Source organism: Meles meles, chromosome 12 (genome assembly GCF_922984935.1).
Source record: "Meles meles chromosome 12, mMelMel3.1 paternal haplotype, whole genome shotgun sequence".
Classification (NCBI taxonomy): Eukaryota; Metazoa; Chordata; class Mammalia; order Carnivora; family Mustelidae; genus Meles; species Meles meles.
Genome location: NC_060077.1, coordinates 93,675,647 through 93,688,233, shown reverse-complemented (window position 1 = coordinate 93,688,233; position 12,587 = coordinate 93,675,647). Strand labels below are relative to the sequence as shown.

The following is a 12,587-nucleotide window of genomic DNA, read 5'->3' as shown; positions in this document are numbered from 1 at the left end:
CCCACGCCGCTGGGTGGTGGACATGCCGGGTGAGGCAGAGCTCCACTTTCATGGTCAAACGTTCGTTCCGTTATGGCCCGAGGAGGTGTTCTGCAGACCATCTCAGTGACTTTGTTACGTACTTTGTAAAATATTCCTGCCATGCCTTAGATGACCGGGCACTTGTTCACATGTTTTTTTAGGGCAGAAATGTGTTAAAGAAAGGGAGGGAGGCTTTCAGACACAGAAACCTGGAATAGAGTCTCAGTTCCCCCAGATGGCCCGTAGCTCTGTTGGGGGAAAGCGTGGTGGTTGGGCCGTGGTCAGGTGTGGACCATCACTCCCTCGGGGCACCGCCAGCTCTCTGCTCAGAGCTGTAGGGTCTCCCTGTGCTCTGAGGCCCCTGGGGAGCTTGCTTTCTCCGGAGCCTACTTTGAACCTGTTGAATGCCGGCTTCTGTGTGAAGAGCCGGGGGTCCCCCCCGAGTCTTGCTGACCAAGAGATTCGAGATCTGTTCCCCATGGTCTGCAGTTTTATCTCCTCTCGACCCTGGAGTTCCTCACCCTCTGCTTCTCTGTCCTGCTCCTCGTTCCTGGGGACAAAGAGCAAAGGATCACACACGGTCTGCCATGAGCTAGAGTGTCCCTGTCGTGTCCCTATCGTGTCCCTGTCATGTCCCTGTCGTGTCCTTATTGTGTCCTTGTTGTGACGCCACCCACGTCCTGCGCCGTTAGTCCTGTTCCTGAGGGCAGCCTGGCTGGGGGCCCGTGAGGAGCTGGTCTGGCTGCCAGCGGGTCCCTGACACAGGTGACATGGCTTCGTGGAAAGGCTGCTGATGCAGGGCGGTGATGTGGTGTGTGGACAGACCAGCCACGCTGCCACTCATGGGGTTCTGTTAAGGATGGTGGTAGCTGGTAATGTCCAGTGAGATCCACTGGTGTGGGCTCTGAGCCAGTCGTCCGGGTTCATGGCCGAGCTCCCCGGGGTGAGGCACAGGGGAGACTGTGGATCATGCGGGCCGGTCAGTGTGCAGGAGATCTGCCGAGGCCCTCAGCGTACAGCTGATGCGGGGCCCAGAGCATCACCGGGAAGGGTCCGTCAGGGCTGTGTTGTGCAGAGGGAGGCCCACCATCAGGGGGAGTTTTCCTGGGTTTGTGCTCAGTGAGGAGTTTCTATTTTGTTTGAACCAGAAGAGTGAGAAGGTAAGAAATTATGAAGAAAACAAAACTTGGGGGCATCACGTTACCTGATTTCAAGCTTTACTACAAAGCTGTGATCACCAAGACAGCGTGGTACTGGCATAAAAACAGACACATAGACCAGTGGAACAGAGTGGAGAGCCCAGATATGGACCCGCAACTCTATGGTCAAAGAATCTTCGACAAAGCAGGAAAAAATATCCAGTGGAAAAAAGACAGTCTCTTCAATAAATGGTGCTGGGAAAACTGGACAGCGATATGTAGAAGAATGAAACTCGACCATTCTCTTACACCGTACACAAAGATAAACTCGAAATGGATAAAAGACCTCAACGTGAGACAGGAATCTATCAGAATCCTAGAGGAGAACATAGGCAGTAACCTCTTCGATATCAGCCACAGCAATTTCTTTCAAGATATGTCTCCAAAGGCAAAGGAAACAAGCGTGAAAATGAACTTTTGGGACTTCATCAAGATCAAAAGCTTCTGCACAGCAAAGGAAACAGTCAACAAAACAAAGAGGCAACCCACAGAATGGGAGAAGATATTCACAAATGAGAGTACAGACAAAAGGCTGATATCCAGGATCTATAAAGAACTCCTCAAACTCAACACACACAAAACAGATAATCATGTCAAAAAATGGGCAGAAGATATGAACAGACACTTCTCCAGTGAAGACATACAAATGGCTATTAGACACATGAAAAATGTTCATCATCACTAGCCATCAGGGAGATTCAAATCAAAACCACATTGAGATACCACCTGACACCAGTTAGAATGGCCAAAATTAACAAGACAGGAAACAACATGTGTTGGAGAGGATGTGGAGAAAGGGGAACCCTCTTACACTGTTGGTGGGGATGCAAGTTGGTGCAGCCACTTTGGAGAACAGTTTGGAGATCCCTCAAGAAATTAAAAATAGAGCTTCCCTATGACCCTGCAATTGCACTGCTGGGTATTTACCCCAAAGATACAGATGTAGTGAAAAGAAGGGCCATCTGTACCCCAATGTTCATAGCAGCAATGGCCACGGTTGCCAAACTGTGGAAAGAACCGAAATGCCCTTCAGTGGACGAATGGATAAGGAAGATGTGGTCCATATACACAATGGAGTATTATGCCTCCATCAGAAAGGATGAATACCCAACTTTTGTATTAACATGGACGGGACTGGAGGAGATTATGCTGAGTGAAATAAGTCAAGCAGAGAGAGTCAATTATCATATGGTTTCACTTATTTGTGGAGCATAAGGAATAACACAGAGGACATGGGGAGATGGAGAGGAGAAGGGAGTTGAGGGAAATTGGAAGGGGAGGGGAACCATGAGAGACTAAAACAACAACCTGAAAAACAACCTGAGGGTTTTGAAGGGGCGGGGGGTGGGAGGCTGGGGGAGCCAGGTGGTGGGTATTAAGGAGAGCATGGATTATATGGAGCACTGGGTGTGGTGCATAAACAATGAATTCTGTTTTGCTGAAAATAAATAAATAAATAGATAAATAAATAAATAATTAAGAAGAAATTGTGAAGAGCCTGGAAAAAAACAAAGAGCCAGAGTCCCGTAGTAGACAGAGGGGTGTGCAGCGGCCCAAGCTCACGAGTCAGGTGCTAGGAGAACTTGGGGGCTGGAAGTTGGTACTGTCACGGTACCTGCCCCACACAGACGCCGCGTCCCCCTGGCACTTGGCCATCCCCGAGTGCATGCTGCCGAGCTGCTCCGGGAGAAAGCGTCACGCGCCGGGGTTCAGGTCGCAGCTCACACAGCGACAAAGCGTTTTGTAAAAGGTGGGGCTCTGTCCTGAACCTCGCTCACACGTAGGGAGAAAAGGGCGAAAACGGAGAAAAGGGGCTCACACAGAGGAACAAGGGTTTCGGAGAAGCACATGACACCAGCAGCTTGTGGTCCCCTGTCACTGGGTCCCATAGAGTCTCGGGGCTGGGTGCAGGTCACTGGGTGCAGGTCACCTGGCCTCATGCAGACACTCGGTCACTCGGTTCCTGGGAGCTGACTCGGGGTTCCATGTGCCTGTCCCCAGGAAGAGTGGCCATATGTCCGCCTTGGCCTCCCTGGCGGCCAGGTCCTCTGTGACTCCAAGGTGTTCATCCTGTGGTGACTCCTCTGCTCCCTGGTCATGACCACAGTTTGAATCACCCCAAGGTTTTTGTAGAAAAGGCTGAGGGTACAGGCCCCTCCCCTGAAAGGCCGGCTCTTGGTCCAGGCTTGGGAATTTCTCACCCGTGATGGTTCACGTGTTTCTGGGTGATTCTAGTGTGCAGACAGAACACTGCCCTTGATGAAGAAGTCATCCCCTCGTTCATCCCATACTGAGTGAATGTCTGAGGTATACAGCTGCCAGTCCCCTTGTCTAAGTAGAGGAGTCCAAGATCCTGCAAGCCTTTTTCATGCGGCTCGGTTTCCAGAAGCTTCTCCCCAGTAGGCCTGTTCTGGACATGCTCCCATTCATCTTCTTTCCTCTTGGTGTGTGGCTCAGAGCCGGGGCTGGGCTCTTCCAGCTAGATGTCTGCCTGAGGATGCTTTCTTGATCTAACATACTGGGCTTGTGGTCCCCTAGGACCCTGGAGTCTTTTTCACAACACTGCTCTTAAGTCAGACCTTTCACTTCCTGTGCTTTCTGTTTTTCCTCATAGGATTTCCTGTAATTTTTCAGCCTTTGTTAATCTTGTTGAAAACTTTTGAGTCTTTGTCTCGTTGCTGAAGGTTTTGGCTGTCTCTCCTAGCTGAGTGTCAGTCTCAGATCTGATAAACTTGTCTAGTCCCATTTCTTCATCGAGGGCCCTGGTAGAAAGGGCGGTGGGAACACAGACACTGAGCACTCTGCGGAGACCTTCCTTCCTCTTGGTCCTGGGCAGGGGCGCTGTTTCAGCCCACAGGGCCTCTCTGAGTCCTCCATGCAGCCTCATTCTGTCTGGTCCCTGGGCTGTCAGCGAGTCAGGCCCATGTGCTGCTCTGTCCCCTGAGTGACCAGTGTTGAAAGCCTTATCGCAGAGGGAATTGTACCAGACCATCCGTGGGCTGTTATGGTGCTGGGTGTTTGTTTTTCCCTGTCAAACCTGGATAAAATATTTTGAAATGCATCCTATTTTATAAACCAAAACACCAAGGCACACAGACTTTACTGCCTCTGTCTTGGTCATCATGGAGGGCCTGGAGGAGGACACGTTTCTTTACGGACGTGGCCTAGCTGAGTGCGCTGCACCGTGTGGGTCCTGCCACATCTCCTCTGGCCCCGCAGGTGCCCCGCACACCCCGCCCAGAGCAGAGCCGCCCCGCGGACCCCCTTCCCTCCCAGGAGCTGGGCTGCGCGGGCGGCAGAAGGCAGGTCCCCTCCAGCGCACAGCCTGGATGGGAAGCCGGGTGAGAATCCCACGGCCCAGCCGCCCTGGGCGCCCCGTCCTGCTCCGTCCTGGGGAGAGAAGGGCGTTGACGCCTGGGCAGGGCGGCTGCGAGCTCTGGCTGCTGGAAGGTCGGGAGAGGTAGAAAGGTGTTCGTGTCCATACAGTGTCACATGGGGATGAGGGTGCCGGTTTGCAGGGACTGACCGTGGAAATAGAAGAGATTAAACTTCAGATTTGTCTGTTAAGAAGGAAACTCCCGTGCCAACGGGTAGGAAAAAACTAGATAAAGTCCTTGCAAGAGACTGCAGTGCAGTCGCCGAGTGAGCTCTTGGCGGTGCTTCCGGTGAAGCCGTCCCGGGCCGGGCAGAGGACAGGTCTGTTTCCAAGATGCCCTGGAATTAGGGCTGCGCCACCGGCTTTTTTTTTTAGAGAATCCTAGCGATGGACCTCAGATTTTCTTCCTTGGGTAATTTGCATAGCTTGGAAGTTTTACCTTTTCTTAACCTTTGAGAGAGGCCGCCTCGTTCTCCCTTCAGCCCGGGGTGTCACAGGCTGACACGGAATGCTGGTTTGTTGTTGTCTGTGTTGTGCGCTTGCTGGGGGGGAGCCCAGCCTGTGAGGGGGCGAACGTGGCTGCACGTGGGTCTACGGCTCCGGCGCGCGTGCAGGTCGCTGGGTCCCGGCGGCCCTGTCCTGCGTGTCACCGGGCAGGACCTGCAGGGAGTCCCTGAGTCCTGGGGAGGCTGGGCGGCAAGGGAACCCCTGACATGGGCAGGTGCACGCTTTGTCGCCGTTACTCCCGCGGTCAGTAATGGCTGTGATGAAGCCGGTGGGGGTGGGGTGGAAGCCTCCTGCCTTGAGGCCGTGGGCCGGGCACCCAGTCCGACAAGCACGTCATGGAGAGAACGTGAGCAGCAGCGCTTTGGGGTGTGAGCTGGAGAGCCCGTGTGCAGGACTGGGGTGCACCACGGCCCCGGCGAGCACCCCTGCATCGGGGCGAGGACAGCATCGCGGTCCGAGGCTCCACGGGGCCGTGTCCAAGGCCTGCTCGTCTCCGAGACGTAAGAGCACACAGGCCTGCTTCTCAGTTGTGGGTTTTTAATGGAGCAGGGATAGGGAAAGAGGCGGTAATAGGCACAGAGAATTAAGTGCCTTAAAATGGGTATAAAAATGGAAACAGGGATGTGTGGTGAAAAGCCGGTCAGTCATCAGGGTGAAAGAGGACACTGGGGATGGTGGGTTCGTCATTGCGGATGTCTTGTCGCAGTAAACAAATTGAGAACGAAAACTCAAAGGGGAGTCATTTTTCTTACCGAGTGCCCTTCCACTGTGTCTTGTTTCGGGGTAGTTGTGTGTGTGCATGTGTGTGTACTTGTGTGTGTTCACCTGTGTGCACGCACATGTGTGCACGCGCGTGTGCGGGGCTGCTGCGGGGATTTCGAACAGTGACGTCCCGCCTCCACCGGCCTTCCGGGGCGACCGGGGCCCGCAGGGGAGATGTGTGCATGCGTGTGTGTGTGCGCAGCACGTGTGCGTGCAGTGAACCCGGAGATCCCAGACGTGGGGCACGTGTCATGGCTGCAGGAACCTAATCAGGGCTGCACTTCCCTAAGCGCTGCCAGGACGGTCCATTTAGGGAGAAACGAATTTCAGGCACGTGTAGCTCACACACATTGTCCTCGGGGCCAGGGAGAGGCGCCGTGGGAAACTGTGTGTGCCCACATGTGTGAGCACTCATGTGCGTGGTTTCGTATCACACACACGTTCGTGTGCTCACACATGCATGTGCAGGTACATTTTCACACGCACCTTCTCACGCATGCACGGCACACACACGCAGTCTCACATGTCCACACATGTTCCAGTGCACACACATGTTGATGTGTGCACACACGTCTGCAGTGCACACACGTTTGTGCACACACCTGTGTGTACACGTGTACGCACGCCTCCTGTGTGTGCGTGTGTCCACGTGCATGCTCCAGTGTGTGCACGCATGTGTGTTCCCGTGTGCACGCCCATGCGCGCACACACACGTGTGTGGCGGTGATCACGTGTCGGATGTGCAGATGTCCGGTGGTGACTGAGGTGTGGATCCCGGGGCCCTGCGGATCTGGCCGCTCTGCACCAGGCACGTGCTTCGGGACAGGGGCGCGGCTGCCGCTTCCCGCAGGGACGCCGACTTGCTGTGCCTCTCAGAGCCCGTGTCTCGTCTGCAGACACTTGCGGTCAGGGTCACCCACACTTGATGGAGAGTAACTCGGGCCCCAAACTCAGGGTTGAGTTTCAGCACCCCCTTTGTTGAAGCCTCGTCAATTGCTTGGAATGAGCTCCCCATGTGGTCACGGAGCAGGTGGCTGGGGGATGTGTGGGCGCCCCGGAAGTCCACCCCGTGGGTGACTTGCCCGTGTCAGCAATGTTGGACGTGGCGCTCAAGAACCCAGGAGCCTGGGGCCCACGGTGGCCCCTCCACACCTGCTTTGGCCTGCATGCACTGAAGCCTGGCAGTCTTGAGGGAGCCGCTGGCTTCGCGGGATGGGCTGAAGGTGCTTCTCTGCAGTGAGCTGGGGTTCCTCGGACCCGTAGTGGGGAACCTCTCAAAGGAAGGGGCTCCAGGGCGTGAGAGCTCTGGGCTCCGGGTTTGAAGAAGCGCCTGGTTCCTCAGCAGCCCCCCGTCCTCTCCTTGGAGGGCGGATTGTCGGCGTTCCCCTCCTGAACTGTCCTCCAGGAGTTAGATGGCCATTGGGAAGGAGTCCCTCCTTTTTCTCACAACCAGCTCTGCCCTGCCCCCATCAATGGCTCTGATGACCCCGCGTCGTGTCTCCTCTTGTAATTAAGTGTCTTGGTCAGGGGTATTGGAAGTCCTGTTGTGACGTTTTAAAATCTTTTCTGGGAGCATAAAATGTGGGGCCTTGGACAGACGTGCTTCGAAACCCCCACAGATGTGCACTGTTGGGTTATGCCGTCCTCTCAGTTTTGGAATTCGATGCATGGTCTCTGGCATGCGCTTTCATAAATCTGTATTCCTTTAATGCTGGAAAGACGAGGCCCCCAGCCCCCGGTGTTTCTCTCTCTGGATATTTTAAAAGTGACTTTGACATTCTGAGCATCAGTAGGCATTGAACAAAGGCCACGAGGCTTCCGCATGTTTAGTCCCAGGTCAGGTACTCTCTTGTCAGCAGAGTTTCCCGGGGTTGCTCAGTGTGCCTTCCGGGGAGCAGGACATGGTACTTAGGACAGACAGATATCCCCAGAGTGGCTCACGTGTTAGTATCTTGGTGTGGACAGGAATATTTATCCTTTCTGTGCTGTCTTATCTCCTCACCCATCCTGTCCGTCACTGCATGCTGGTCACGTTTTACATGAGTCATAAGCCCTTAAAATTGCATAGGAGCGGCTCACTACCTGCTAATAGAAAATGCCCGTTTGTAACTGTGCTCCTTCTGATCTCTGTCAAAACCCGTTCTCTGAAGGATGCCCTCCTGCCTTCATGGAGATCCCTTTGGAATATATTTAGAAAAACAAAAAATACCCATTTGATGGGATTCCTGAGACTTAACCCCCAAAATATACTTAGAAAAATTTTAAAGAACAGTTTTTATAAATAGGTACCTACATTCCACCGCAGATATTTAAGGGTGTGACTGTCCTCAGAGACCAGCAGTATTGGGCCTTGCCGTCGGTGGGCACCCGACATTTTGACCCCGCAGCGGTTGCAGGGGCGCCCGGTGGATGCCCACAACGAAGAGCCTGCGTACTGTAGTTTGGAAAGTTCTGAGACATCCAGAAAGGATCGCCCACCTTCCCGCTGTTGAGCTCGCTGCACCCGAGCTCATCAGTGCGAGTGTGAAGTGGACTTTGTCTCAGGTTGTGCTCATCCCCTGGGGTGTGGTCTGGGCTGGCTGCAGAGGCTTTCGCCTGTCGGGCCTGAAGGGTAGGGAGCCCCGCTCCACCCGCCGCTGAGCCGTCCATGCAGCGTGGCTTGGACAGAGGCAGGCCTCCCTGGGGCAGGGCCTCCGAGCGCAGCCGGGGGTCTGTCTTGCAGGAGCACTGCCGGCGGGAACCCCAGGGGCAGAGTTCAGGGTCCCAGACCGGACATCCCTCTGGGGAAAGGCGGGGATGCGTAGCTTCACTTACCCCTCCTCCCGCGCCTCCAGAGGGAGACTTCTGGTGTCAAGGCTTTGAACCGGAAGAGTGGACCTTGAGACAGAGTGTCATTAGGGACCCTTCTGGATCAGTCTGAAGCTGACCTGTAGCCCAGACGTTTCTGCGGCTGCCACGGGATCCCCTGGGCACAGTGAGCCATTTCCAGGCCCAGCTTATATGTGACCACGGTTGCATCTCAAGGTCCTGGGGTCCTCTTGGCTTAAGTGTCCGGGTCCCTAACTGTGAGTGCATTTAGAGAGTTCTCGGAGATGCACGGGAAGCTCCTGCTAGTTCGGAGCAGGTGTTTCTTGGCGTCTGATGCAACTAGTTACCCTCTGTGGACGAGTAACCGCAGGGTTGTAGGCAGCTAGATTTTCTTTCTCCTGACAGTCTGCTGAGTTAATCAACCAAAGAAAAAACCCCACCCCAAATACCCTCCTTTTGCCCTTAAAGCTGGCCCGCGTTTGAGGGTGTTGTGGCGAGACCCCGTTGTTTCCCGAGGACCCGTGCACCCTCTGCGCGCGAGGGCCACAGTGCTTTGGGGTGTGCTGCTGAGCCTCTTCTGTCCTGATGGTAACTTCACGTTTTACGTTCTGACCCTCCAGGGCGAAAGCCTCTCCACTTCCGCTTTTCCGAAGAGGCAGCCTCGACCGTGCTCGCCAGCGGAGACCAGGGTCACACGCCCGGGACTGCCACGTCACACACGGACACCGGGGAGCCCGGAGTGGGGAGCGCAGCCTCTGCGTCCGCACTCGGAAACAGAAGCCGAGACGCTTCCAGGAGAGCAGAGCAGCCCCGGTTTTCTGTGGGCGTCAAGATGCCGGCGTTTCACCCGAAGCAGGAGGTCGCGGTCTGCAGGGACGCCGCCGACTTCCCTTCACATTCGGATCAGACTTTCCCCGAAGGAGCTGACCCGCCGCTCTCATCCGGGAGCCCGGCTCCGCCCCTGAAGGAGAAGCCTTCCGATTTGCACATGAAGGAGCATGGCCCAGGGGGACGCAGGGCAACGGCCCCAGACTTGGCCCCCCTGGACCTCAGCGAGAGGTCGAGCCGGGATGACCCCAGCCACAAGGAGCTGGCCTCGTCCCTGCAGGCTGCGCTGGCTGTCCACCCGTGTCCTTACTGCAGCCACAAGACCTACTACCCCGAGGTCCTGTGGATGCACGAGCGTGTCTGGCACAGGGTCAGCTGCAGCTCCGTGGCCCCCCAGTGGATCCAGCCCAACGGCTACAGGAGCATCAGGAACAACTTGGTTTTCCTTGCCCGGAGCGGACGCACGGGCCCCCCGCCTGCCCTCGGGGGCAAAGAATGCCAGCCGCTGCCCATCGCCCGGTTCACACGCACTCAGGTGCCAGGTGGGGTGCCGGGGCCCAAAGGCGGCCCCTCGCCCCTCGGCGTGGCCACGAAAGCCTCCAGCCTGCCCAAGAGCAGGGACAGCCACTCCGGGGGCCCTTGTGCGCTTTGGGTGGCCGGCCCCGACGGGCCCCGACAGGCCAAAGCTGGCCACGGCCCCGAGCCCCAAGGCGCCCCCGCGCAGCCGTCCCTGCCAAAGCCCAGGCAGGAGGCCGGCCCGCGAGCAGGGCCCGCGGCAGGCGGCGGCGGCTTCAGCCGAAGTGCCAGCCCCACGCCCTCCGTCATCGCCCGAGCAGGAGCCCGGCCACCCACAGGTAGCAGGCCGGGGGACAAGTATGTCGTCCCTCCCACGGGGGCCAGCCTCGGCCCCCCACAGAAGCACAGTGCCCCGGACCCTCCGAAAGCCAAATTCAGCCCTCAGTCTCAGGGTCCGCCGCACGGGAAAGGTGACGGGGCCCCCCCTCTACCTCCCCGTGAGCCCCCCTCCAAGGCCAGCCAGGAGCTGCGGCCGCTCCCCAGCTGTGGAGCGGGCCCCAGGGGGAGCGTGGCCGTGCAGGCCAGCAAGCCGGAGCCCGCATCAGACAGCCGCGAGAAACGCCTGGACATCCTCAGTGTCTTTAAGACGTACATTCCAAAGGACTTCGCTTCTCTCTACCAGAGCTGGGGTGCCAGTGGCCCTGCACTCGAGCACAGAGGTAAGACGAGCGCCCCCTTCCCCCCGCCCCACGAGCGCTGGCATGACCGTCCTCTGCAGGCCCCACGAGCAGCCTCTCCCTACGAGGTTGGGCAGCTGCCTGCCTGCTGGCTACGCATCTGGGCACCAAGCAGAGAGCGCGAGGCCCCTGCACCCCTCCTGCCCCCCAGCTCTGCCCGCCAGGGTTCGGGTGCCCAGGGCCGGGGCGGGAGCCTGCCGGCCCCGCAGGCCTTCCCTCCTGGGGCTGTTAATTCGGGATTGCTGACGTTTCACAGGAGCGGGCGGCCTTGACGCCCCTCACGTCCTTTGTTTTTTATTTTTATTTTTTATTTTTTTAGGTAAGCTCTTTGCCCCGCATCGGGGTCGAACTCGTGCCCCAAGATCAGGAGTCACGTGCTCTCCTGACGGAGCCAGCGGGGTGCACTTTCCTTTGTCATTTTAAACATAGAATCAGTAGATGTTCATGGTCCCTTTTCTCTCAGTAGGCAGGGACGTTCATTTGAAGAAGCAACCGTTGTTTCTGTACGCATGTCATTTAAAAGCACGTAGTTCAGTGGTGTTAGTGAGCAAACCCTGCGGAGTATGGATGTACCACAGGAGTCTGGGGGACGGGCTCGTGCCGCAGTTTGAGAAAAGACCTTCAGTGGCCATTTGCCTTTCCTGCCGGTGTCTGGGCATTGATGCCTTGTTGCGAGGACCCGCAAGGGAAGGCCCACGCCGGATAGGATGCCCTCCTCCTCGGGCGTGAATTGTGGGGGGCTCTCCCTTAACAGAGCACTAGGAGATCGAAGGATTTGCTGTTAAAAACCAAAATCAAGCAGATGGAGACCCTTCGGTGATCTCTTCATTGCCCTTCTCTGAACTGAATCACTCGCGTGCCTGTCGTCACCGCAGGTCATCGTCAAAAGTGACCTTTGAGATCGGGCCCCTCAAATTCCAGCAAGTTGGGGGCACTTTTGGGGAACATGGTTCACGGTTTGGTGGAGTTGGGTGAACGGTGAGGAGCCCCACACCCATGGTGTGGCTGCGGGTACCTTGCCGAGAAGGCGGGTCTCTCCCTACGCTCGCAGGGACTTTGGAACCTGCCGGCTCCTTGGGCACGCTGGAGCCATCCTGGCGTGGCGAGCGGTGCCTTTGGCTCCTGGGGAAGCACTAAGGTGGGAAACACTCGGGGGCCACAGTTGCGGAGATTTTGCCAGCGGGGTCCTTACTTGAGGCTGGTGTCTGTTCCTTTCTGCTCAGAGCCCGTGCTTCTTAGGAACCTTCTAGAATGAAGCTACAGGCATGGAAGCCCAGAGGTCGCGGAGACGCACCGTGGCTGAGGTGCTGGAAGACAAGGCTGGAACGCCCTGTGTCTGTGACGCCTCCCTTCAGGCTGGGGCCGCGGCGCCAGGCTGTGGCGGGCGGTAGAAGGCAGTCGGCACGTGGCCTGGTGTGTTCATGTGTTCAGGTTTCAGTTGGTTCCGTGAGTTTTCCACGGTCCCAGGGCTTTTCCAGGCGTGCGGATTATTTGCTGGGAGACGAGTCACAGTGCGTGGGTGCCCTTTAGACCTGAGGGCAGCCACGTCGCTCTAGGTTTGGTTTCCGTGGGTCTGAAAGCCGAGCATAGGCAGCCGACGGTGGGTGAGTTTCCGTGGGTACCCGTGTGCCCAGCAGCCGTGACCCGCTGTCCACTCCTTCCGGTAACCATGACCTGGGACGCCTGTCACCATGTCAGTGGCTTCTGCTTCGTGCCCAGACCCGGGGGGTGGCGACGGCCTCTGACGGCCCGTGGTGCTGCCCGTGCGACGGTGTTGTTGCTCCCCCCCGAAAGTAGAAGTCAGTTTCAAGTTCAGGTCTTGAGAATTTCAGA

At 56.9% G+C, this 12,587-nt stretch overlaps 1 protein-coding gene across 9 annotated transcripts in view; it reads left to right on the top strand.

Annotated features, from left to right (window-relative positions):
• Positions 1-12,587, top strand: part of ZNF516 (zinc finger protein 516) — a 114,511-nt gene that overhangs the window by 88,930 nt on the left and 12,994 nt on the right. For all 9 annotated transcript variants that reach the window (XR_006820988.1, XM_046024247.1, XM_046024254.1 and 6 more), the window contains one exon: positions 9,294-10,736. Coding sequence is in view for 8 of the 9 variants with exons in the window: in XM_046024247.1 (XP_045880203.1) it covers positions 9,294-10,736 (1,443 nt within the window). In the remaining variant the exon portion in view is untranslated. The remainder of the gene's footprint in view (positions 1-9,293; positions 10,737-12,587) is intronic.